This window comes from Rhinoderma darwinii, chromosome 1 (genome assembly GCF_050947455.1).
Source record: "Rhinoderma darwinii isolate aRhiDar2 chromosome 1, aRhiDar2.hap1, whole genome shotgun sequence".
Lineage (NCBI taxonomy): Eukaryota > Metazoa > Chordata > Amphibia > Anura > Rhinodermatidae > Rhinoderma > Rhinoderma darwinii.
The window spans coordinates 660,835,239-660,863,217 of NC_134687.1; the positions used below are offsets into that span (position 1 = coordinate 660,835,239).

The 27,979-nt window shown below is 42.6% G+C and overlaps 1 protein-coding gene across 1 annotated transcript; it reads left to right on the top strand.

The window, feature by feature from the left end:
• The first annotated feature begins 2,846 nt into the window (after positions 1-2,846).
• Positions 2,847-27,979, top strand: LOC142664383 (uncharacterized). Its single transcript, XM_075843457.1, has 5 exons — positions 2,847-3,016; positions 3,101-3,224; positions 5,620-5,717; positions 5,884-5,992; positions 24,850-27,979. Exons 1-5 carry the CDS (start codon positions 2,993-2,995, stop codon positions 26,163-26,165), a joined length of 1,671 nt encoding a protein of 556 aa, XP_075699572.1. The 5' UTR covers positions 2,847-2,992; the 3' UTR covers positions 26,166-27,979.

A 27,979-nucleotide genomic window follows, 5' to 3' on the forward strand; every position in this document is an offset into this window, starting at 1 on the left:
TGTAGAGGGGGAGGAAAGACGGACTTGTAGAGGGGGAGGAGAGGCCGACTTGTAGAGGGGGAGGAAAGACTGACTTGTAGAGGGGGAGGAAAGACTGACTTCTAGAGGGGGAGGAGGGGCCGACTTGTAGAGGGGGAGGAAAGACGGACTTGTAGAGGGGGAGGAAAGACGGACTTGTAGAGGGGGAGGAAAGACTGACTGACTTCTAGAGGGGGAGGAGGGGCCGACTTGTAGAGTGTTTATGAGGTGGAGGTAGCAAGAAGTGGGAAACGCTTGGCTGTGCTGTCTGACATTAAGTGTTATCCCAATACAGCGACCTGTGAGACGGGGAAAAGTGTGGAGCCATTACCTGTGATTGATCGTTCTGGTAAGAGAGGGGGGGGGGAGAAATGGGGTAAAGGTGATTGTTTTCTCCATGTTGATCCTTAGGAAGCGGGAGGTGAAGGAGGAGATAGCTGTTATACACTGTAGATAGCAGGGAGGGAACATCAAGACCAGAGAGGTATATATGACCAAAGGTTTAGATGGAGAAGAGTAAGGGTCCCAGGACACTGACCGTAGAGGGACACTAACAGAGAGAGGGTGGGAGGGGGACAGGTCTAGAAGGAGGAGCACAGAGTAATGTAGAAGCAGAGGATGGGTCTAGAAGGAGGAGCACAGGGTAATGTAGCAGCAGAGGGCATGTCTAGAAGGAGGAGCACAGAGTAATGTAGAAGAAGAGGACGGGTCTAGAAGAAGGAGCACAGAGTAATGTAGAAGCAGAGGATGGGTCTAGAAGGAGGAGCACAGGGTAATGTAGCAGCAGAGGGCATGTCTAGAAGGAGGAGCACAGAGTAATGTAGAAGAAGAGGACGGGTCTAGAAGAAGGAGCGCAGAGTAATGTAGAAGCTGGAGGACGGGTCTAGAAGGAGGAGCACAGAGTAATGTAGAAGCAGAGGACAGGTCTAGAAGGAGGGGCACAGAGTAATGCAGAAGCAGAGTTCAGGTCTAGAAGGAGGAGCACAGATTAATGTAGAAGCAGTGGACAGGTCTAGAAGGAGGAGCACAGAGTAATGTAGAAGCAGAGGACCGGTCTAGAAGGAGCAGCACAGAATAATGTAGAAGCAGAGGACAGGTCTAGTAGGAGCAGCACAGAGTAATGTAGAAGCAGAGGACAGGTCTAGTAGGAGCAGCGCAGAGGACAGGTCTAGAAGGGGGAGCACAGAGTAATGTAGAAGCAGAGGACAGGTCTAGAAGGAGGAGCACAGAGTAATGTAGAAGCAGAGGACAGGTCTAGAAGGAGGAGCACAGAGTAATGTAGAAGCAGAGGACAGGTCTAGAAGGAGGAGCACAGAGTAATGTAGAAGCAGAGGATAGGTCTAGAAGGAAGAGCACAGAGTAATGTAGAAGCAGAGGACAGGTCTAGTAGGAGCACAGAGTAATGTAGAAGCAGAGGACAGGTCTAGAAGGAGGAGGACAGAGTAATGTAGAAGCAGAGGACAGGTCTAGGAGGAGCACAGAGTAATGTAGAAGCAGAGGACAGGTCTAGAAGGAGGAGCACAGAGTAATGTGGGAGCAGAGGACAGGTCTAGAAGGAGGAGCACAGAGTAATGTAGAAGCAGAGGACAGGTCTAGAAGGAGGAGCACAGAGTAATTTAGAAGCAGAGGACCGGTCTAGAAGGAGGAGCACAGAGTAATGTAGAAGACTGGACTGCCGGGAACTTGCATGAAGATCTGAACAAAGTGTTAGTCACCGGGTACAGTGAAGTACAATTACTATCCGGTAAAACGATCTACAAGGAAGAGGGGAATACTGTAATAAATAAGAATTTTAGATGTCTCTGAAGATCCAGGATCTCTGAGGTAACTTCTAATATCTGTAAAAACTTATATTAGGGGTCTATTAATTCATAAAGGGCATCTGTCACATTGACCACCAGTCTGATCTGTTGGCAGCATATTATATAGCAGGAGGACCTGAGCAGATTGTGTCTCTCCATTCACTTCTATAGGAGTTACAGAAACCACCTAACAAGTCACCAAGAGGTGGAGCCGCATCTATCAGACATTTCCGGCATATCCTGGGGAGAAATGCCCGTGTTGGGAATACCCCTTTATTCCATGTGGTGACGGCTCTGAGGAGATGTTTCTCTCAATGATCAATAAGTGAGGTTCTGTATGTCACACATGATGGTGTCCCCTGTATGATTTCCATCTTCTCCTTTCTTCATAAAGACGTCTACAGTACTAGATCCTCCAGTTTTCTCATCTTCTCCTCCACAACGCTCCTTCTCCTGAGTGACCCACCAAGGATGGATAAGGACAGGAATGAGATGAGCAGAAGAATATTAGACTTCACCTTGGAGATCATCTACCTGTTGAGCGGAGAGGTAAACTTTTCTACATTATAGAACAAGTCACACACAGGGAAGGGACAATACATAATAGGAAGTAATAGGAAGAATCCAGTGTCCTGTATAACAGCGTCCAGACCTTCCAAGTGACGTCAAGAAGCCACCAGCAGAAAAGCTGAAGATCAGCCACCAATATGGTCAGTTATGTGTCATGTCACCAATGCAGCCATAGTAATGTTGTAGAGCAATGAGAATGATCAGGATGACCTCTATATAGAAACATAGAAGATGACGGCAGGAGGAGAGCACATGGTCCATCTAGTCCCCCCAATATTATTTCCTTCTTAGTTTTGGCCTCGTTCTATTTTCTCAATGTCTTTTTTTAGGTGAGGTCTCCAGTATTACAGATGTGGGGTCACTAGAGCTCTATACAGCGGGGTCACAATCTCCCTCTCTACTGAGGGGGGAATACTGTGTTCAGTTCTCTAAGTGTCTCTCTCCATACACAGGAGTACACAATAGTGAAGAAGACATCGGGTGACTGTACGACTCCCATCATCCATGAGTCAGGAGGATGGAGCAGTAGTCAGAGCCCCATCACAGAGCCTCCCCCTTACTCCCGCATACATGAGAAGAAGATCTTCGAACTGATCTACAAGATGACTGAGCTGCTGACTGGAGAGGTGACACTGCTGAGAATGCTGGGAAATTCTAAAGAAACGGCACTGGAGGTGTCTGGGTGATGACTGTATCATTGTGTGTGTCAGGTTCCTATAAGGTGTCAGGATGTCACTGTCTATTTCTCCATGGAGGAGTGGGAGTATCTAGAAGGACACAAGGATCTGTACGAGGAGGTCATGATGGAGAACTACCAGCCGCGCACATCACAAGGTGAGAAGATATATATATATATCTATCTAATTTGCATTACTGGGGGCACAGGCTGGACTGGCGGCCTTGTTGAAGTCTTAATAGCGTCATGTTCAGTACATATACACGTGTATACAATGACATGTAATGTAGGAGCTCCACAATTGCTGCTCTTTTCACATCACGTTAGATCCTTATGTTTCCTGTATATGTCCAATAAATCCAGAGCGCTCCATTCACCAGACAGATTATAAAAGAGTGTCCTTGGTACAAATGAATCCCAGAGCAGTACACTGTACGAGTGCAGTAAAGCGAGGTGCACCGTCCTCGGCTTCATGTGTGTAATGCGCATGAACTCATTCCCCCGGGACTCCTCTCCTGGACTCCTCTAAATAACTTGTAAGTTTTTTTTTTTACTTTTGATGAAACGGAGGGTTTTGATGTGGGCAGGTTTGGAACACTAAACTCCATCTACATAACGAAATGCTGGGGGTTCAGTGGCTCCAAACCTACTGACAGGTTCCCTTCTAAATGCTGCCAGGACTCCTAGAGAGAGCCTGTGAGTCCTGCATCCCCCGCCCACTCAGAATGATCGACAGGTTCCCTTCTAAACGTTGCCAGGACTCCTAGAGAAAGCCTGTGAGTCCTGCATCCCCCGCCCACTCAGAATGATTGACAGGTTCCCTTCTAAATGCTGCCAGGACTCCTAGAGAAAGCCTGTGAGTCCTGCATCCCCCGCCCACATAGAATGATTGACAGGTTTTCCTTTGTGATCCTGCTGATAAAATCTGAGGGTGTGACAGATGTTCCTGATGGGGCCGATGCCGTAGCTCCGAACCGTTCCTTGCTTTACCACCTGTCTGTGCAGAACATGTAAGGAGCGATGCTGGAAGGGGTTAATATCAGCCCCCACAGACATTGAGATCAGCTGCTGTAAATCTGTGATGTGGGGGCCATTACTTTACACATCTGTTCACATTTGTGGGGAGGGAAAATCATATTCTGTGACATGCCGCTCATCTGTAGTGTGGAGGATGGGCAGTCGTACCAGGTGTATGTTACTGCCGGTCATTACTCTCCACCAGGGTGCTAAGTTGGTCATACACATTAGATGTATGTAGGCCGGACCTTCTGACTTTCTAATGTTTATGGCGACTTCCCAACTCTCCCCGGACGTCAGATGTTCTGAGAGAGAAGGATCCGGCTGTGGAATTTCAGCATGCCGGATCTTTTTGTTAATAGATAAGTCACTATCAGAGGAGTCTGGTGGCGGCTTTCCCCCTTCTCCCTATTTAAAACACATACACTCCCGACTGAGCATTCATGTATATGGGGGAGGAACGATAGTTCACCTGGCAGCTATCTAGAGTGTATGACCGGCTTTGGACTAGTAGTTCACAAAACTAAGATCTACACTAATCAGCCATTACATTAAAGCCACCTGCTGTTATGATGGGGTAGGGAGACAGACAAGTGAGCCCTAATCTACCCGCCACTCAGTCCCTGCCTACTTGCAACGGCCCGTCCTAGGCGACGGCGTACAACTGGGCGACGGTCCCTACGCTCAATAAGTGCACGACAGACAAACAGACAAGGGTACACAGAAGCTAAGGGAAATGGGGCAGTTGACCACGGCAACACCGTGAGCAACAAGAGTAGTGAACGAGCCGAGTCAAACCAAGAGTGTACGAGGTACCAATCGCAGAGCAGGAGCGTAGTCCGTAAAGCCAGGGTCAAAATGAAGCAAGGTCAAAAATAATAGCAGGAGCAGCAGTCAGGAAACAGGAAAGAATCACAGGCAAAGGAGGAGCAGGAAATGCAGGTATAAATAGACAGAGCGCGGGAGCTAGCTCCGTCTGGCCAGGCTGTGATAGGCTCTCCCACTCCTCAGCCTCCTAGCCTGACTGGTAGAAGATCGTGTCACTCTCTCAGACTTAGGAGCAGGTGCAGACTGATTACCCACGGGCGTCGACACAGAAGCTGTGTCTGGCAGATCCTTTACACCTGCCTAATATTGTGTAGGTGCCGCCAAAACAGCTCTGCCCCTTCGAGGCACGGACTCCACAAGACCTCTGAAGGTTCCTGTGGTATCTGACCCCATGACCTTCGGAGAAGATCCTTCAAGTCCTGTAAGTTGTGAGGTGCGGCCTCCATGGATCGGACTTGTTTTTCCTCAGGTCAAGGAAACAATTTTATACTAAGGCAGAGCAGGGAGCCGTTGACACCCCACCATGTACTCTTTTAGGCAACTTTAAGCCTGCGGCTTTCAAGGAACGGGGACCTCGACACCGGTGGTGAGGACCTCCACTTTGTAATTTCTGCTCTGATCAGTAAACATAGAAGTGTAGTGAGAAGCGTCTGATATATAGACAGATATACAGTAGTCATGTATTCAGTCACTGTGTGTTTCCTACAGATGGATCCAGTAGGAGAAATCCACCAGAGAGATGTCCCAGTACTCTGTATTCCCAGGACTGTCCAGAGGAAAATCACAATGTCCCAGAGAATAATAAGGTAGATGAAGCTGAGCCCTATACCAGATCTATATAGGGGGGTGTGGAGCTTTTTGGTCCTGCGGTCATAGATGTGGTCATAGATTTTGGTGGTTTCTTATGTTGATCTGTTAGATTCTTCGCACTCTCTGCTGTATTGTACTGAATTGTTACATATGTTAAATCAGGGGGAAGATCTGACTAATAATAAAGCGGAAGAAGAAGAAGAGCGGGTGAGGGGCGATCAACCGTGTAAGAGTGAAGTGGAGGAGGAAATTCCAGGAGGTGTTACCACAGGTCAGTAATAATGATATTAGAAAGTGAATTGGGAGGTTTGTTAAGGTGGGGTTCCTCCTTAGTTCTACATTACAGTAACACGTCAGACAATGTGTTATACATAGTGCGGGACCTGAGGGAGCTGTGACTGCACATAGAAGTTCTCTACAAGGTGATCTATGACTCCGGTCATGCACTAGGCTTAGTATCAGATTTTGGGGGGCACCAGCTAGGGCTGGGCGATTTATATGAACATGTAACCTCAATTACGGTTAATGGACAATCTTTAGGCCACACCCCCTTTTGCATGCCACACCATTGGATATAGATCCCCTGAGCCTGCTGTATATAATATATCCCCCGACAGCGCCCCTCACACAGTATAATGCCCCCATAGCTGCCCCCACACAGTAGAATATTCTCAAACAGCACCAATAATGCCTAATAAAAATAATAATATACATACTTGCCTAACCACATTCCAAAGACGAGTGGAGGAAATCCCTCGTCTCCTCCGGTCTGAGTTGCTCTGCGTATATTTTCAGATTTTGCTGGACTTCTGTCATGTACCGGAGTTTCAGGCATCCTATTTGTCCAAGGTGTCCCCAATGCCCGCCCCTTTTACTTTTTTTTTTTTTTTGCCTCAGTGCCCACGGGTTAAGGCGAGCGGACAGTGCCCGTCCTAATGGTATATAACCAGATGATGAGAACTATATACAAGGTTGATGGGGGTTATATACAGGGATGATGGCGGGCTGGTATATACAGGGATGATGGGGGTCCCTGTATATTACGGGGGTCCCCCAGTCTCTGTTCAGTGACGCATAGACTAGGAAACCCTCTGCAGTCAGCCCTGGTGACATAGATAGGACCCCAGGGCTGTCTGTACAGTTTGCCTGCTGTTAGGGTACACTGTGTGATGTCCTAGTGACACAGTATTATGTATTAGCATTCAGGAGTATTCCAATACTTTATATGTCAAAAATAAAGTTATGCCGACATGGGATTAATAAATATAGAAAAAAGTCTTTGTTTAGCATCATAAGATACATTACATAAAAATAAAAAATACTACACATATTAGGTATCTACACGACCAAATAACCTAAAGAATTAATTTGCAGATTTTTTTAGTGTGAAACGTGAATGGGATAAAAAAAAATAAACAAAACAAAGAATGCTGAAAATCGCTTTTTCATATATTTTAGCTGCAAAAATAAATTATGTAACTTGTAACTTTTTTCAACCATGAAAACGAGCAAAAATTATTTTTAAAATTCTCCCACATAAAACAAGGCCTCATACACCGTATGTCTATGAGGCCTTGTTTTATGCGGGAGAATTTTTAATGCAAGGCAAAAATGAAAAAAAATAAAAATAGCTAGTTATTAAGGCCTTTTTATGCCTGGTCATTAAGGGGTTGAAGGCCCCATGTTGTAATGCCTGTTATACCTTCGGTATGTCTTAACCCCTTCCCGCTGCAGCCATTTTTCAGTTTTCATTTTAGTTTTTTCTCCCCACCCGGCCATAACTTTAGTTTTCCGCCGATACAGCCGTATGAGGGTTTGATTTGGTGCGGTTGTAGTTTGAACGGCCCCATTTATTGTACCAAACAATGTACTGGGAAACTGGAAAAAATGTCTCTGTGGGCTGAAATGTGGAAAAAAAACAAATTTTTGGGGGTCCTGTCTGTATGGCGTTCACCCTGCGGTAAAAACATGTTCTATTTATTCTGCAGGTCAATACGGTGATAATAAATTTATATATTTTTTTTTGTTTTTATTTATGTGTGTATGTATGTGTGTGTGTGTGTGTATGTATATATATATATATACCAAAAGACAAAAGAGCAAGTAACAGCACCAGGACTTCAGCGTTGGGGAGATGTTGGTTTATTCACCACCAGGTGGAAGAGTGAGCAACGTTTCGGTTCACACCTGAACCTTTCTCAAGCTAATTCAAACAGTGTGCAGTACCACATATATATAGGAGGATACACAAAGTATACAGTACACAGTGCAATTATATAATATGCATAAAAAAGTAAATCCATATATAGAATATATTCATATAATTAGTGAAAACATATATTAAAGTGACCAGTGCATTGATTTCAGTACAACCTCTCTCAATATAAAATACAGACATGTATAAAACACAGGTAATACTATAATTACCCTATCAAATGATATCATATCCTAATGAAGGGGCGGAGCAGAGGAATCATATCGACAATTAGTAAAGTACAAGAAGATTTTAAACTTGTAAATGAGAAACTTACATTATCAGCTCTCGGTGAAGCATGGAGCAAACAATGGCGTCCCATAATCAGTAATGCGCATGCGCAAAATGGCGGACTGGCGGAAGTGCGTCACATGGAACGCATCCCCGGAACGCAGTACAACCGCGCATGCGCAGATATCTAATATCGTCACAGCGCATATTATAGCAGGACAGAGTAATAATCAACTGCAGGATTAATCCGGCAATGAGTATTTTAATGTAGATATCCTACCACCAATGTATATGTATAGTTTTATGTCTATATATAATTCTAAGACTCAATATGGAGTCTAGAAAAAGAGGGGGCCACGGACTGTAACCTAGCAAGGAGAAGTGGCTGTGTCACGATAGGACGAACAGTCATATATCCTAAACCAAAGGTTAAAGTGGTGTATCACACCCGTCTATGTATTTACATAGGACCTTGTTGATATGAATAGTAGAACAAGACATATATAAAGGTGGGGGAGTCATATATAAGGTCAAAATGGCATATAAATTTTATTCCAAATCTTTCACAGAGAGCATAAATTATACAAATGTGTAAATAATGAATAATCAATAAAACATAACTAGCCGAAAAAAAACCGTAGCCTCTGCTCCCATGTTGTACATCCCTTCATATGGATCAGTATCTGTAATAGAAAAGAAAATTGTCAGTGAAAAGATAGATATACATAAGAAAAAAATTAAATTACGATTCAAATCTAAAGTTACGTGAATTTTTTAAAAAAAGAAATAGAATACTGGATAAATTATCCTAAGTATACTAAAAAACAGACTACCTATACTCAGAAAAATGCAGCAGACTCATGGACTATCAAATATGTGGAAAATATGTGTAATCCACATTAAGCCCCTTTGGGGCCATAGTTTCAAGAGTGAATATCCACTCAAGTTCTTTTCTTTTGAGTGCCAGTTCTCTATCACCTCCTCGTCTATGTTGGGGAACAGAATCAATAATTTTAAAACGCATTTGGGATACATTATGTTTACAATCCAAAAAGTGTCTAGATACTGGTAGATCTCTTCTCTTGGTCTTAATATTCGATTTATGATTCCTCATTCTGAGAGTTACTTCGGTTGTGGTCTCCCCCACATAATATAAACCGCAAGGGCAACTAAGTACATAGATTGCAAAAGTAGTTTTACAAGTATAGAAACCCTGAATTTTGAACATTTTTCCAGTTTGTGGATGACAGAAACTATCTCCTTTGATCATATGATTACACATGTTACATCCCAAACAGGGAAAACATCCACGTTTTGATGGGGCTAGAGTGCTTTGTGTCATTTTAATTTTTGATCCAATATCTGCCTTTACCAACCTATGTCTAATGGTTTTACCTTTACGATATGCTAACAAGGGTGGTTCTTGAAACTTTGGACATGTGTTACGGTGGTGGAGATACATAGACGATGTCTTCCTCATCTGGACCGGCTCAGAGGAGGAATTACATCTTTTTCATGTCTTTCTGAATGATATATGCCAGGGGATTAAATTTACCATGACTTATTCCCACTCTTCGGTGGAATTTTTGGACACTAAAATCCATCTACATGATGGAATTTTATCTACAGATATATTCTCTAAAAAAACAGATAGGAATAGTCTGTTGCACTATAACAGTGGACACCCTAGGGCTATGGTGAAATCATTGCCTTTTAGTCAACTTCTCAGGGTTAGAAGAATTGTGAGTAATGAGGATCAGCTATCCAACAGAGTTGATGAAATGTGTAATAAATTTATTAGCAGAGGATATCCGGTGGACATGCTAAATATCCACAAAGAACAAGTATTTTCAATGGATAGGCAACAACTATTACATAGACAGTCAGCGAGACATAAAAATAATATTCGCATACCATTTGTCTCTACTTTTTCGACTTCCAGTTCTGAAATTGGGAACATTCTGAAAAGAGAATGGCGTTTATTGACCAGGGCCTTTCCCTTTATTAAAGAGTTTCAAGAACCACCCTTGTTAGCATATCGTAAAGGTAGACATAGGTTGGTAAAGGCAGATATTGGATCAAAAATTAAAATGACACAAAGCACTCTAGCCCCATCAAAACGTGGATGTTTTCCCTGTTTGGGATGTAACATGTGTAATCATATGATCAAAGGAGATAGTTTCTGTCATCCACAAACTGGAAAATGTTCAAAATGTTCAAAATTCAGGGTTTCTATACTTGTAAAACTACTTTTGCAATCTATTTACTTAGTTGCCCTTGCGGTTTATATTATGTGGGGGAGACCACAACCGAAGTAACTCTCAGAATGAGGAATCATAAATCGAATATTAAGACCAAGAGAAGAGATCTACCAGTATCTAGACACTTTTTGGATTGTAAACATAATGTATCCCAAATGCGTTTTAAAATTATTGATTCTGTTCCCCAACATAGACGAGGAGGTGATAGAGAACTGGCACTCAAAAGAAAAGAACTTGAGTGGATATTCACTCTTGAAACTATGGCCCCAAAGGGGCTTAATGTGGATTACACATATTTTCCACATATTTGATAGTCCATGAGTCTGCTGCATTTTTCTGAGTATAGGTAGTCTGTTTTTTAGTATACTTAGGATAATTTATCCAGTATTCTATTTCTTTTTTTTAAAAATTCACGTAACTTTAGATTTGAATCGTAATTAAATTTTTTTCTTATGTATATCTATCTTTTCACTGACAATTTTCTTTTCTATTACAGATACTGATCCATATGAAGGGATGTACAACATGGGAGCAGAGGCTACGGTTTTTTTTCGGCTAGTTATGTTTTATTGATTATTCATTATTTACACATTTGTATAATTTATGCTCTCTGTGAAAGATTTGGAATAAAATTTATATGGCATTTTGACCTTATATATGACTCCCCCACCTTTATATATGTCTTGTTCTACTATTCATATCAACAAGGTCCTATGTAAATACATAGACGGGTGTGATACACCACTTTAACCTTTGGTTTAGGATATATGACTGTTCGTCCTATCGTGACACAGCCACTTCTCCTTGCTAGGTTACAGTCCGTGGCCCCCTCTTTTTCTAGACTCCATATTGAGTCTTAGAATTATATATAGACATAAAACTATACATATACATTGGTGGTAGGATATCTACATTAAAATACTCATTGCCGGATTAATCCTGCAGTTGATTATTACTCTGTCCTGCTATAATATGCGCTGTGACGATATTAGATATCTGCGCATGCGCGGTTGTACTGCGTTCCGGGGATGCGTTCCATGTGACGCACTTCCGCCAGTCCGCCATTTTGCGCATGCGCATTACTGATTATGGGACGCCATTGTTTGCTCCATGCTTCACCGAGAGCTGATAATGTAAGTTTCTCATTTACAAGTTTAAAATCTTCTTGTACTTTACTAATTGTCGATATGATTCCTCTGCTCCGCCCCTTCATTAGGATATGATATCATTTGATAGGGTAATTATAGTATTACCTGTGTTTTATACATGTCTGTATTTTATATTGAGAGAGGTTGTACTGAAATCAATGCACTGGTCACTTTAATATATGTTTTCACTAATTATATGAATATATTCTATATATGGATTTACTTTTTTATGCATATTATATAATTGCACTGTGTACTGTATACTTTGTGTATCCTCCTATATATATGTGGTACTGCACACTGTTTGAATTAGCTTGAGAAAGGTTCAGGTGTGAACCGAAACGTTGCTCACTCTTCCACCTGGTGGTGAATAAACCAACATCTCCCCAACGCTGAAGTCCTGGTGCTGTTACTTGCTCTTTTGTCTTTTGGTATTCTAACCTAAGGAATTGATTCATCCTTCTACTGGTAACGTGCACATGGCCTGATGTTCAGTTTGCATTGAGTGCTGTGTTTTCCTATATATATATATATATATATATATATATATATTGTGAGACAGTGACAGTAAAGTCATTGAGGGAAGGTACATTTCCCCTAGAATCCTGTCATATGTATCCTAGGCTCCAGGGAATGAGTAGTTCTTGCAATAGAAAGCTCTAGTTTTCCAATCTCGGCTTAAGGAAAAGCCGGAAATAAGGGCCTGGAGTTGGATTGGAAGAGCAGGGCGGGTTCCCCAATCCCTAGTCCATCTCTGTTTGTAGGACAAGGCTGCTGCTCAATTAGCTGCACCTGTAGCCTGTGTATAAAAAGGTGCAGACACCGTGTGTGGGAGCCTCACCCCTGACTCAGACTGGAGACTACTAAGGCTGGAGTAGCCTGTATTCTATGTGAGTAAAGACCTGTGTTACTTTGTGTCCAGTGCCTGGTAGGAAGGCACTCGGTATAGTTAGATAATATCTTCTTTAGTTAGTGCTCAGACGAGCAGGATTTATTTTGTATTTTGCCTTGTTGTACAAGAGGCTGTTTCTTTGACAAGAATAAAAACACAGGCAAAGCCCTGTTATGACTTTTAATGCCCGGTGTCCCTGTCTCCGGCTACAAAGAAACCGCTGTACCAACCTCTCCTGATGCTAAACCCTCACATATGGTGGCCGATGCGGGCGCGGTCTTAAAGAGACATGCACCTATTTAAAAGGACTTTTGCTGCTCCAAGTGTAAAATCGTTGCTAGGGGCAACAACACAATTTTTTTCTCCCCGAGAGTGCTTGGAAGTGTATGTCTTGGGGGAAGGCGGCAACAGGGAAATAAAATGACACAAGAAGTATGCAGTGAAATTTAAAGGGCCAGAAGCCCAATTAAAGAGACTGTTTTTCCATTGCAATGGGTCTTATGGAGGAACTCCTCAAACAAATGGTGCAGTTGAATGCAGAGCTTCAGGAAACAAATGCCAAACAGAGGGAGGATAACCAAAGGGTCCTGGCACAGTTGGAAGCAAATGGAGAGTCTTTAAGGGCACAAGTACTGTCCAAGGATGCACAGCCTTCCAAGCCAAGTGGATTCTTTTCAACGTCCGCTACATTGATGCCGGGTACTCCTGACGTGTTGCAGACAGTTTGCAGAAAAGAGCAATGAGCATGCATACCTGTGATACAAGCTGTGAGGACCGTTGCTAAGGGCAACCACCCGGACTCATGGTGGGAATCTTTGCAAGCGGACTATTGTCTGGATGGAAAAGGTGTTCCCAAGCAATGTTGGGTAGCTGTTAAAAAGCCAAGTGAGCTGAATCGCACAGATGTTGTTGCTAGGAGCAACCAACCCCGACAGCATGTGGCTGTTGTTCAGCAGAAGGAGCGCTGTTGGAGATGCCATCGAGCGGATGGATGTGCACCTGATTGTTCTCTGGTCAGGAGGCCAGAGAGAGAGCAAGAGAAGACACGTGAAGTGTTGGTTGGTGGGATTCCGCTACTGGTCCGTCTGGATCTTCGCCAAGAGGTCTCGAGGGTGCATCCGGACATTTTGCTGTTCGTGAGGAAGGATCCTGAGATGGGTGAGACCGTTTTGATTGACTTTGAAACTGATTTTGGGACTGTGCAGCACAGACTTATAAAATGTCAGGAACTTGATGAGGAGTTTGTGCTGGGAAGGAACTTCCCTCATTTTTGGTAGTTGTGGGAGAAAGGCAATATCTCCGATAAGCATTACAGGGAAAAGTCCTCTGCAGGGTGTGCTGCTCCACTGCCAGAAAGGGAAAATGCCCCAGTTGTAATGATGTCAAGTAATAATATGATTCAGGAAATGCCTGCTAAAAATTACGCACATGTATTTGATGCACTGCTTTTATGTGATGACACTAGTGAAATGTCAAAAATTGTGCCTAACGTGTCTTTAACCCTTGAGTATGTCACACAGCCTGAGCAGGTTAATGCATTGTGTGAACAGGCTGTTAAAGAAACAGCAGCCGAGACAGAAGAGGGGATTAGTTCAAGTGTGCCCCTTGAGGCTGTAATTGAGAAAGTCGAGCGTGTCACATGTGATGTGCGTACGGTTACTGATGGTAATCCAGAGGATGTGTCCTTGGAAACAGATGTGCCAGGTGTATCTGAGATTTCCCTAGAGGTTGGGATTGTTGATGGTGGTAACCTGGAGTACAGCCCTGCCATACCTAGTGATGAAAATGTGCCTGGTGCAATAGAGGTGACTGCAGCACCTTTAGAAATGTTGCCCCCTACAGGTCATTCCTATGCTGTAGAAACTGAGACTGATGTAACGCTCACTCATTCCATGGGGATGGGGGAAGCACAGGAGGTAGACTTCAAGTCGTGTTTACTGGATGCTACTATAGTGTATGCTTCTGTCCCTGATATTACTTGTGATGTAAAACAGGTTACTAATGGCTCAAGTGCGCCCCTGGAGGTCATGGTTCACAATAACAAGACGGTTGCATGTGATGTGTGCACTGTTCCTAATGGCAACCAGCTGTATTCTGCTGTGATGGATGACAATGGGCTTACTGCTGTGATGTGCGAGTCGAGTGGTAATAAACTCTACAGGTCTGAGAATGTGGTTGGAGTCACCTCGGAGTCCGCGGAGTCCAGCAGCAGTGATCCACCTTTTTATTTGAGCGATCACACCAGTGTGAATGTAGCCCTAAGTGACGCACATGAGTTCCTGGACAGTGGAGTCAGTGAGGTGTGTGCGCTGGTGGCTGTGGCCTCGGTCACTAATGAACCGCCCAGTAGTGAACCAGATTTACATGAAAACATTACCCTAGAGGTTGGGGTTGTCAATGGTACCAATGAGGGCACTACTGCCACGTATAGTGTGAGAAGGGTTACTACTTCGCCCTTAGAAGTTCTGACCCCTGCAGGTCTTTCAGATGTAGACGTTGAGACCCATATAGCGCCCACACTTTCCCAGGAGGTAACGGGAGCAATAGAGGTGGTCTTCCAGGCTGGTTTAATGGATACTAATGCAGAGTGTGCTTTAGCCATGGAAGCTGCATGTGACACCAAACAGGATGCGGGCCCTAACGCTGCTGCAGAGACGACCACTACCGGGTCTGATAGAAGTAACCCAGAGGGGTCGGGTCAGTGCGGTGAAAAATTGTCTCTGGACGGACAGTCTGAGCATTTAAATGCTGAGATGAAAAACTCCAAGATGGAGGGGAGTACAGCGTCTGAAAGTGGTTTGGTAGATGGTACGGTGTATACCAAAACTCACGAGATGAGTGTTACTGAACACTATGAGCCAGGGTCTAAACCAAGGGGTGACACACAAAGCCACTTCATGGATGCGGAAAGGTCCATGAATGTAGGGCACAACACAGGTAAATACGGCTGTCATCAGCAAAAGCTAGTTGTGCCTACAAGGGATGAGGATGCTAGGCATGCCAATATAGACGAGTTGCAGGAGCACCTGTCTAATACACCCAGGGGTGATTATGAAATGGCTGTTACTGTAGGGGTGACCCTAAGTGTGATTATGTCCCAACGTAGGAGCTTTGACCCTGGAGGGAGGTTGAAATGTGATCAGTCCTACGGCCTTTATCAAAGGGGGGGATATGTGAGACAGTGACAGGTAAAGTCATTGAGGGAAGGTATATTTCCCCTAGAATCCTGTCATATGTATCCTAGGCTCCAGGGAATGAGTTGTTCTTGCAATAGAAAGCTCTAGTTTTCCAATCTCGGCTTAAGGAAAAGCCGGAAAAAAGGGCCTGGATTTGGATTGGAGAAGAGCAGGGCGGGTTCCCCAATCCCTAGTCCATCTCTGTTTGTAGGACAAGGCTGCTGCTCAATTAGCTGCACCTGTAGCCTGTGTATAAAAAGGTGCAGACACAGTGTGTGGGAGTCTCACCCCTGACTCAGACTGGACTACTAAGGCTGGAGTAGCCTGTATGCTATGTGAGTAAAGACCTGTGTTACTTTGTGTCCAGTGCCTGGTTGGAAGGCACTCGGTATAGTTAGATAATACCTTGTTTAGTTAGTGCTCAGACGAGCAGGATTTATTTTGTATTTTGCCTTGTACAAGAGGCTGTTTCTTTGACAAGAATAAAAACACAGGCAAAGCCCTGTTATGACTTTTAATGCACGGTGTCTCTGGCTACAAAGAAACCGCTGTACAAACCTCTCCTGATGCTAAACCCTCACAATATATATATATATATATTACTACTTTAAAAAAAAAACTGTATTTTGAAGACTTTATTTCACTGTGTTTTACTTCTTTTAAGTAGTCTCTATAGGGGATTTGCCGATCGTCTAATCGTTTTCAGAATTTGCCGCGATACTTATGCATTGCAGTATACTGTGTTTTTTACCGCCTACTATTTAAGCCCTGCCAAAGAACAGAAAGATGGCAGACCTTATTAGGCCCCTAGACTGCTATGACAACCATCGGCATCGCAGGTGGAGGGGGCGAAGTGTTGTCGAAGGGGGACCCCATCCCCCTTTTTCTAACGGGTTAGATGTCTCTTGAATGCGGCATCTAAGGGTTAAAGGACGGGTGTTGCGGAAATTTTTTTTTTTATATAATATTGCTTTTAGTATGTTATTAAAATACATTTTATTTGTGTGTTTGTGTTTTACTTTTTTCTAACTTTTTCTTCTCTATGGGGGCTGCGATTTTGTTTTTCATCTCTGTATGTGTCGATTAACGACACATACAGAGATGGAATACGGCAGCTACAGTGCATAGGAGTCAATGAAAGGGAGCCGTTCCATTGACTTTGCTCTCTGGCTCTGTACTGCGCAGTCGCAGGTCAGAGTCACACAGAGCAGAGCAGCTGTTTGCAGGGAGATAGCAGGTGCCATACTGAAGACCAGCTGCACTGCAGGTAAGATGTTTGTCTCTGTCTGTCCCACTCTCTATCTCACAGACCCCCCCCCCTTGTGTGAAGGACACATGATGCAACTGTACTGGGAAAGCCCTGAACGATAAATCTCTAGTTGTGCTGAGACTGTTTGGGGATGTGACTAATGAACCTCTCAGTCTCAGCACAACTAGAGAAATTTATCGTTCAGGGGTCTGGGAAAGCTGGGTGACCACCATTACCCCTCCTACTGGAGTGTGAGAGGTTCATTAGTCACATCCCCAAACACACTCCAGTAGGAGTAATGGTGGTCACCCAGCTTTCCCAGACCCCTGAACGATAAATCTCTCTAGCTGTGCGGAGACTGAGAGGTTCATTAGTCACATCCCCAAACACACTCCAATAGGAGGGGTAATGGTGGTCACCCAGCTTTCCCAGACGCAGATATAACCAGGAAAGGGCTGGATGGACGGGCTGAGGGTGCACAGGGTTTTTGGTGATCCCCCTCTGTCATGTGATCGGACCTAGGTTACCGGTTCATCAGACTGGGTTCATGTGACTATAAATCTGTCCATAGCAAGAGACAGTGCACTCAGGACAAGCCCTGCCCTCATGCCGTAGTTGTATGGTTCTGCCTGCAGTGATGGCGGTGGGTGGCTCTGACACCCGCCTCCCCCGTCGTGTCATCTCAGGACAGAAGGGGTGTCCAGATTGGAGACACAGCGCCGCACCTGTCCTCAGGTTGTGTCTGGTATTGCAGTTCACCTCCATTAAAGTGAATAGGACAGAGCTGTAATACCACACACGCAAAATCAAGGACAGGTGCGGCGCCATGTTTTCCTGGACGGCTCCTTTTAAGACTTTTCCCGTGTGTGTGGCAGAGCGGAGTGTGCAGGGGCGCCGCTAATACTTCATAGCCGCTTATCAGCTGTTTTGAAGAATCAGCGGCGAGCACCCCACACACACACACACACACACACACACACATCCCCCCAAACACGCAAAAGTGCAATCAAGCGTTTTTTTAATGTGTTTTTTTTGCACGGAAAATGTGCAAAAAATATAACATGTCAAATACACGGCGTGTGAACCGGTCAACTGAAAAGTCATTCACTTCACTTTCATCATTCTAAGGCTGGGTTCACACAACCTATTTTCAGGCGTAAACGAGGCGTTTTACGCCTCGATTTACGCCTGAAAAGACGGCTCCAATACGTCGGCAAACATCTGCCCATTCATTTGAATGGGTTTGCAGACGTACTGTGCCGATGACCTGTAATTTTACGCGTCGCTGTCAAAAGACGGCGCGTAAAATAACAGCCTCGGCAAAGAAGTGCAGGACACTACTTGGGACGTAATTTGAGCCGTTTTTCATTGAATTCAATGAAGAACTGCTCCAAATTACGGCCGTAATTGACGCCTCGCAAAACGCGAGTACGAGCAATTACGTCTGAAATGACGGAGCTGTTTTCTCCTGAAAACAGCTCTGTCATTTCAGGCGTAAATGCAGTTGGCGTGTGCTCATACCCTAAGGGTATGTTCACACACAATGTTTTCAGCTGAAAAATCGGCGTTCTGTTCCGACGGCGTTTTTTACGTGGTAGTGTTCCAAAAACGGCACGTAAAAAGACGCCCGACCAAAATGAAGTGCACATCACTTCTTGGGACGTTTTTGGAGCCATTTTTCATTGACTTTATAGAAAAACAGCTCCAAAAACGGCCGTTAAAAAACGCGAGTTTGATTAAAAAATGGCTGAAAATCAGGAGCCGTTTTCCCTTTTGTTTAGTAAGCATGTGAACATACACTTAGCCTTTTGGTGTGTCCTATAACTTCTTCCAGCTGCAGAATCAAACCCAAAATGGCTGCTGGACACTGCTTAGCAATTTGAAGACACCTTTTCCTGGCTTGTGAGAGGGGGGGGGTGAGATTCCCTCCCACATTTACAGCAGCTGTGAGTCAGGTTGCTTTGCCTTATTCACCTTGCTGTAATTCTGGGAAGTGCTCCCCCTAGTGGCCAACACTGGAAAACATGTCAAATTATTATTTAATTTTTAATACTTTCCACCATACGGAAAAAAAATAAATAAATACAGCAAAAAACGTAAAAAATATAATAGAAATAAGTAATGACACTTAAAAAAAAAAAAAGGTTTCATTTGCGACACATTCCCTTTAAACGAGCGGGATCGGACTTATCTCTGATCCTGCTCGTTGCAATGAAGTGTGGGCTGTAATATGCAGCTGACACATGCAGCGAATTGCACAAAAACAATGTATTTAACCCGTTAGGGACCGGCCCATAGTCTTTTTACGTCGGTCATTAACGGGCCTTATTCCGATGCCATAGACTTTTTACGTCGCGGCATCGGAATAAGTAAACAGAGCAGGGAGCTGTCAAATCTCGCTGCTCTCAGCTGCCAGAGGCATTTGGGGGCATCCCTGCTCTGCCGGGTGAGATCGATATCCGTATCGATCTCACCCGTTTAACCCCTCAGATGCGGTGCTCAATAGCGAGCACCGCATCTGAGTGGTTTTGGAGAGGGGGAGGGAGCTCCCACCGACACCCGGCGATACGATCGCCGAGTGTCTGTGTCTCCCATGGCAGCCGGGGGCCTAATAAATAATGCCTGCTAGATCATGCCGTAGGCATGACCTTGCAGATGCCTGTCCGTTTTAAACGGACAGGCATAATACACTGCAATACAAAAGTATTGCAGTGTATTATAATAGCGATCGGAGGATCGCATAGTGAAGTCCCCTAGTGGGACTAGTAAAAAAAAAATGTGAAAAAAAATAAAAAACCCACTTTTTCCACCCTTACAAACTGCATTACTATTAAAAAACAAAATACAGTTAAAAAGTTACACATATTTGGTATCGCCGCGTCCGTAACGACCCCGACTATAAATCTATTACATTACTTAACCCGCACGGTGAACGTCGTAAAAATTAAATAAAAAACGACGGAAAAATTGCTGTTTTCTGTGAATCCTGACTTTAAAAAAATGTGATTAAAAAGTGATCAAAAAGTCGCATCTACAAAATGGTACCAATAAAAACTACAAGTCTTTCCGCAAAAAAAAAGCCCTCATACAACTGCATCGGCGAAAAAATAAAAACGTTACGACTCTTCAAATATGGAGGCACAAAAACAAATAATTTTGAAAAAAAAAGCGTTTTTACTGTGTAAAAGTAGTAAAACATACAAAAACTATACAAATTTGGTATCGTTGCAATCGTAACAACCCGCTGAATAAACTTATTGTGTTATTTATACTACACGGTAAACGGCGTAGATTTAGGACGCAAAAAAGTGTGGCGAAATTTCAGATTTTTTTCTATTCCCCCCCCCCCCCAAAAAAGTTAATAAAAATTAATCAATAAATAATATATACCCCAAAATTGCAACTTGTCCCGCAAAAAGCAAGACCTTATACAGCTATGTCGACGCAAAAATAAAAACGTTATATACTCTTGGAAGGCGACGATTCAAAAATTTTAAAAATAGCTTGCTCATTAAGGTCTAAAATAGGCTGGTCATTAAGGGGTTAAATATCTTTGTAGTCTTGGGGTGTATGGAGACATTGCGGTTGAGTTGCAGTTGAAAGCGCACCTAAAAAAAATGCTTTAAAAAAATATGCGTTTTTACTGCGATTTACTGCTTTTTTTTCTATGTGGGTCACAATTGAGCACGGCATCAAAGGGTTAACTGGGTGTAATCAAAATGAGTATTGCACAACAGACACCCGCTGAGTATGGAGTGCGCCCATCCTGTGATTGTGCCCCATACTTCCCTTTAACGCTTCTCTCGTACATGGATAAATGTCGGTTTATGTGTAAGGTTTATTTTTATTTAACTTTTTTATTTTTATGGCCTTTTCATCAGAAAAGTCAATTGGGGAACTTTATTATTTAATTTTTATTACACGACATCTCCTCTGTAACTGGCGCTGCACAGCAGGGGAGATCAGCCCTGCTCGGGGGAGTTCACATGTACAGTAAGGCCTCATTTACACGAGCGTGTGCGTTTTGCGCGCGGAAAAAACGCAGCGTTTTGCGTGCGCAAAAGGCACTTGACCGCTTTGTGTGTCATCCGTGTATGATGCGCGGCTGCGTGATTTTCACGCAGCCGACATCATAGAGATGAGGCTAGCCGACGTCAGTCACTGTCCATGGTGCTGAAAGAGTTAACTGATCAGCAGTAACTCTTTCAGCACCCTCGACAGTGAATTCCGATCACCAGATCGAGTAACCTGTTTAAAAAAAAAAAAAGAGGTTCGTACTTACCGAGAACTTCCCGGCCGTTGCCTTGGTGACGCGTCCTTGGTGACGCGCCTCTCTTGACATCTGGCCCCACCTCCCTGGATGACGCGGCAGTCCATGTGACTGCTGCAGCCTGTGCTTGGCTTGTGATTGGCTGCAGCTGTCGCTTGGACTGAATTGTCATCCCGGGAGGTCAGACTGGAGGAAGAAGCCGGGAGTTATCGGTAAGTCAGAACTTTTTTTTTTTTTACACGTTCACGTATATTGGGATCGGAAGTCACTGTCTAGGGTGCTGAAACAGTTTAACTCTTTCAGCACCCTGGACAGTGACTGTCTCCTGCCGGGTTCGGTCAAAACGAGTTCGGCCGAACCCGGTGAAGTTCGGTTCGGTCATCTCTAAGACACTCCGTTCGGATGTTTGTAAACAGAAAAGCACGTGGTTCTTTTCTGTTTACATTCAGTTTGACAGCTCTTGCGCGAATCACGCAGTTCGCACGGAAGTGCTTCCGAGCGACCTTCGTGGTTTTCACGCACCCATTGACTTCAATGGGTGCGTGATGCGCGAAAAACGCAGATTTTTAGAACATGTCGTGAGTTTTTTTCAGCGCACTCACGCTGAGGAAAACTCACGGACTGTCTGCATGCCCCCATAGACTTGTATAGGTCCGTGCGACCCGCGTGAAAAGCACGCGAGTCTCACGGACGTATATCACGTTCGTGTAAATGAGGCCTAAATCAGATTTTTCACAACAGATTTAGTTGTGGAAAATGTGCAGCATAATACGGTAGCAGCAAAGTGGATGAGATCTGAACAATCACCTCCACACGCTGCGTACAGAATAAGTGGAAAAATCGCTTAGAAATTGACGTGCGGTGCGTTTTTTGTTTTTTTTTAGTCCGCAGCATGTCAATTGTATTTGCGTAAACGCTGCTTAATTGTTGCGGGTTTTCCCAATTGAATTCAAGGGGAGGTTCAAACCCAAAACATATAGCAGTTGTTGCGTTTTTTTGCGGCGCAATAAACACAACTCAGAAAAAAATTAATTCTTAACCAGTAGTCTGTTTCTTTGTCCAGGCCGGCCTCCTGGGATGACGTTTTATCCCATGTGACCGCTGCATTCTTTGCTTATGCTTCAATGCCCGCTACATTTTCTTCGCGTTCATGTTATTCCCCAGTGCCCGCCAGCTGCCCGTTCCGATGTATCTACAGTGATAAGGATTACGTATATTCAGGGATGATGGAGGTTATAAAATACTGGGATGATGGGGTTTACATATGGTATCTTGAGTGATTATGGGAATTACATTAGCTAGCTGAGGTGCGGTCATGTGAGTCCCTGACTGTACGCAGAGAAAGCTGGTGGGCGGGATAAAAAAAACTGAAGCAGAAGGGAGAACAAGTGGGAAGGGTAAATAGAGGGTGGAGGAATAATTACTAAAGAAAAATCCTGTGTCGTTACGCAAGTAAGTGAGGTATCGACACAAGCTATGTAGATACTAACTCTCGTGCACGAGCCTGTGTCAAAAGAAGAAAACACAGATGAAAAATCAGAACTTCCGGACGGGCAGAAATGGGGTGAATAGGAAGACATGTTTTCAGATTTAATACAGAATGCATATTTGGAACTTTATTCAATATTTACATAGAGTATTCATCCAAAAATGTTATGTCCCTGGAAAACCCCTTTAATATGAGTCTGGGGATAAGAATTGAGGAACTATTAGAAAACACACAAGATCCCCATGACCACTCTACACACATGTCACAAGGGGACATGTTGTCTTCAGGATATTTCTGTAGTACCTTAGGCTTCAATATCAAGCAATCAGATCTCCGCTATAATCTACTGTACACGAAATAGCTATTTTGGAACATGTCTGCTTTATATGGACACTAACTTTTCAAACAACTTGTGGTAATCATATCATACCTGATATGTATCAACTTTATTTAGTTATTGTTAAAATGTAGAAGTTGTATCCATGCAAATTTTATGTGGATGAGACACACACGGATGCTGCTGCTTAGAGTAGTCTATGGAGAGGGTAGGGAAAGCAGGAGGAGGGAGCATGAGCATAAAGACATAAACACTGTTGCCAATAGAAGTGTTTGAAGAGGTAGGGGGAGAAGAAGCAGAGAGAGGAGACATGGGCTGCTGGTAAGAGTTATGTCACCTCTGCTGGATTTTCCACTACATTGCACCTTACTGCTGTATAATATCCTCCATGCTGCTGCAGCTTCTAAGGGTGTGCTACAGAGAGATAGTGGACCAGGATGTCTCTCTGTTCTGTGTGTGCAGTGTATAGAAGACATGATAGCAGTTAGGTTCCACTCACTTGCTTAAAAAAAACTGAGAATTAAAGATAGAGCCTGCAGAGGGAAAACTGACAAAAGAATGCCAGATACATGTCATGTAATGGCCAGAAATAGTGTTATTCCTCCTGTACACACACATGACATGTTATTCTAAAAAGTTGACAAAAAATTTGTTACCTATTTTATCCAGTTGCTGACTTCCCATAGACTATAAACGTTCTGGTGGTCCACACCAATCTATGCAAGAATGTTTTAAAAAGTCCAGCAGAGTTTCACCTATACGTCTCTTCCACTCCATGAGAGTTAAATATATCACTTATTTTATTACACAATATAGAAGCCCTATACTGTATGTTCTGAGAAAAACAAGACCAAATAAAAATAGGTTGGCAGAGGAGAAGAACAATAATTTGCTATTAAATTATCACATGGCTAAAAACTTGAATGAGGCCACTTCATCAGATCCACGTTATTAGTACTTGATAGGACCTTCTTTCCTCTCAGAACAGCCTGCACTATTGATTCCATCAAAACAACGGAACCCTGTCACAACGGTGACAAATGGACACCTTTAGCAGCGTTTCGTCACCATTGCGATCAATGGTAATGCAAACAGAAGCTGAGTTTTCCGTTTGCCTTTCCATTGAGGGGTTATCCCGACGGTAACGTCCGACGGAACCCCTCAACAGAAGGGCAACGCTGATTTGAACAGACCCTAAGTGTAATGATATTATAATGTACTGTAAGCCTTTATTACAGATTTTGATTGATTACTTCACTCTGTCTATTCCACTACATCCTAAAGTTGTTCTATAAAACTGAGATCTGGTGACTGATTAGCCATTAGGATATACAGACCTCATTGTCATGTCCATGAATTTAGCCTGAGATGTGTTTTTTGTCTCATGACACATTATCTTCTTAAATGTAGACTGGCCAATATTAGACAGTCTGTAACATTATTAAGTTAAGTTGTTGTATGTCCAATTATTATTGAAGAGCCAAATGTGTTGGCAGAGGACAGGCTTCATTGCCAGACAAGGTTCTGCTTTTCAAAAAAAATAAATTATCAAGTAAATTTTTATAAAAGTGGAGGACTGGGTGTAGTGTTATACAAAGCGTTATAAGGCTGGAATAACACACCGTTTTTGAGACAGGTTTTTGAGCTGAAGCCTGGAGTGGATTCAAAAGGCATGGCTTAAACTTCTCCATCTTGCTTGATCCCCTTCTGGCTTTGGCTCAGATCACTGCATATGTGTTTCCAGCCTGATATAAATGTTATGAATTTGTCAACTTATGTGTTTTGAAACAAAATCACAAAATGCATTTTTAATCCTAACAGAAAATCCCAGTGAGAACTCTGAGGGAAATTTCATGTCATCGATAAATTATAAAGTAAAAGATGAAGATACCATCCAGCAGTCTTCAGGAGAAAATCTCATTACTCTTTATGTACATCCAGGACTTCACAGTACAGATTTATCATATAATTCTCCAAGTGACGAGGAACAGTCTCCTGATCAATCACAGATGGTTACCCCAAGTACAGCTCAGAAAGGGGGTAGAAGATTTCAATGTGGTAAAGAGTTGACTAAAATCTCAGGTCTTTGTACAAACAGAAGAATTCAAACATGGGAGAAGCCGTATTCATGTTCAGAATGTGGGAAATGTTTTACACGAAAATCAATTCTTGTTACACATGAGAGAATTCACACAGGAGAGAAACCATATTCATGTTCAGAATGTGGGAAATATTTTACAGATAAATCAAATCTTGTTACACATGAGAGAAGTCACACAGGAGAGAAGCCATATTCATGTTCAAAATGTGGGAGATGTTTTACACGAAAATCAATTCTTGTTACACATGAGAGAATTCACACAGGAGAGAAACCGTATTCATGTTCAGAATGTGGGAAATGTTTTAGAGATAAATCCCATCTTGTTACGCATGAGAGAAGTCACACAGGAAAGAAGCCATATTCATGTTCAGAATGTGGGAGATGTTTTACACGAAAATCAATTCTTGTTACCCATGAGAGAATTCACACAGGAGAGAAACCATATTCATGTTCAGAATGTGGGAAATGTTTTACAGATAAATCAAATCTTGTTACACATGAGAGAAGTCACAAAGGAGAGAAGCCGTATTCATGTTCAGAATGTGGGAGATGTTTTACACGAAAATCAATTCTTGTTACACATGAGAGAATTCACACAGGAGAGAAACCGTATTCATGTTCAGAATGTGGGAAATGTTTTACAGATAAATCCCATCTTGTTACACATGAGAGAAGTCACACAAGAAAGAAGCCATATTCATGTTCAGAATGTGGGAGATGTTTTACACAAAAATCAATTCTTGTTACCCATGAGAGAATTCACACAGGAGAGAAACCATATTCATGTTCAGAATGTGGGAAATGTTTTACAGATAAATCAAATCTTGTTACACATGAGAGAAGTCACACAGGAGAGAAGCCATATTCATGTTCAAAATGTGGGAAATGTTATTCAAAAAAATCAAGTCTTGTTACACATGAGAGAATTCACACAGGAGAGAAGCCATTTTCATGTTCAGAATGTGGCAAATGTTACAATAATAAATGCAAACTTAGGGCTCATCAGAGAAACCACACAGGAGAGAAGCCATTTTAATTTTCTTTATGTAGAAGATGTTTTAGAAAGAAATAAAATTTTGGAACTCCTCAGAGAGTAGAAACCATATTCTCATTTAGAATGTGGGAAGAAGATTTTAAACACATCAGAATATTCACAGACATTAAACAGCCAATAAGAGTGTTTGTTTTTTGTTTTTTTGGGGTGGAATTAGCCTGGATCTGCCAAACACCCAAATTATATTTACCTGAGGTCAAATGGGACCGTGATCCATGAAGGAAAATATTGTGGATATAAGAAAGAAAAGAAGAGCCTTGTTTATTTACAAAGCAGAGAAGCTGAATTGTCACCATGAATCTCGCTTCTTATTACTGTATTTATAACTTCCCCACACTGCAGTAGAATCCAGACTGACCATTAGGACAATGTAAACATTTTGTTTTTAACATATATTGACATTTTATATTTGACTTTCATTAAAACAGTATAAAAAGATGAAAATTATGGAATTGAACCAAATAAAAATAAAAAACACTAACAAATTAACTTTACAATTGAATAAAATAAAAATTCACAGATTTTTTTTCATAATGTATTTATCACTACCTTAACCCCTTAAAGAGGCTCTGTCACCTGTTTATTAATTCCCTATCTCCTAACTAATCTAATAGGTGCTATGATGCTGATAACTACAGTATGATATATTTTTTTTTCAAATAGGAGGTGACTCTTTCTGGGCGGTGTAATGTTTTCTGTATGATGTTGTCCAATCAGCATACAGCTTCTACCCCTTCCCTAGCCAGTAACACAGTGTGATCATATAGTATACAGCTTCTATACCCGACTGTGTTTTCAACTGGCGATATCTCCGATTGTTTCACAGCTAGAACTGCGATCCTGGTGTCATATGGAAGATTAGAATCTCCTCTTTCATATGCCCCCAGAACCATTCACAGTCCGAGATATGGCTGTTTTAAGTGATTCTCCTTCCCTCCAGCCACAGTCTCTCACACTGTGTGTGAAGCAGCTTCATGCTGATAGGACAGTGTCCGAGGCAGTGAGGTAGCTCCACCTCGGGAGAATCGCTGGTGTTGATACCCACTTTTCTAATAAAAGCTCATTTGCATATTTAGAAAAAAGCTCATAACTTTTCAAATAAACTTTTTGGGACACATTTTTCACTAGCATTATCAGTGTGACAGCGCCTATTAGATTAGCTAGGAGATAGGGCATTACTAAACTAGTGACAAATCCTCTTTAATGACACGGCCAATTTTCATTTTTCCTCCCCTCCTTAAAGCAAAAACTTTCATTTTTCGTCAACATATCCGTATGAGGACTTGTTGTTTTTTTTTTTTTATAAATTCTTTAAGTTTTTTTCTTTTAAAACATAGGAAGGGAGGGGTATGGAAAGAGAGTACAGAAAGGAAGGGAAAAGGGTTAGGAGTTACAAGGTTTACAAATAGAAATTGTAATAAGAGAACAAAGGGTAACTAACAATTGTCTCTGCTGATATGAGTTTGAGATGTAGAAAGGTATGACCGATTTTGTACAAGCTAAAAAAAATGGTGTATTTGAGGATTGACATCAAAATATTCCAAAAAGATTTTGATGAGGACTTGTTTTTTGCGGGACAAGTTGTTGTTTTTCATGGCAACATTTAATGTATCCGAAAATGTACTGGGAAACTGAAAAAAATATATATTTGTAGGTTGAAATGTTAAAAAAAACTGATTGTACCATATTTTTGTGTGTTTCATTTTACAGCGTACATTGGGCCGTAAAAAGGACATGTTCACTTTATTCTATCGGTTGAAACAATTACAGTGATACCAAATTTGTGTTTTTTTATG

Bases quoted from the DNA above. Each gene is read 5' to 3' on its own strand.
- LOC142664383 (XM_075843457.1), top strand. From the start codon at position 2,993: ATGACTGAGCTGCTGACTGGAGAG. The intron at 5,718-5,883 runs GTAGATGAAGCT...ATGTTAAATCAG, and splicing joins ATGTCCCAGAGAATAATAAG to GGGGAAGATCTGACTAATAA. The intron at 5,993-24,849 runs GTCAGTAATAAT...TAATCCTAACAG, and splicing joins TCCAGGAGGTGTTACCACAG to AAAATCCCAGTGAGAACTCT.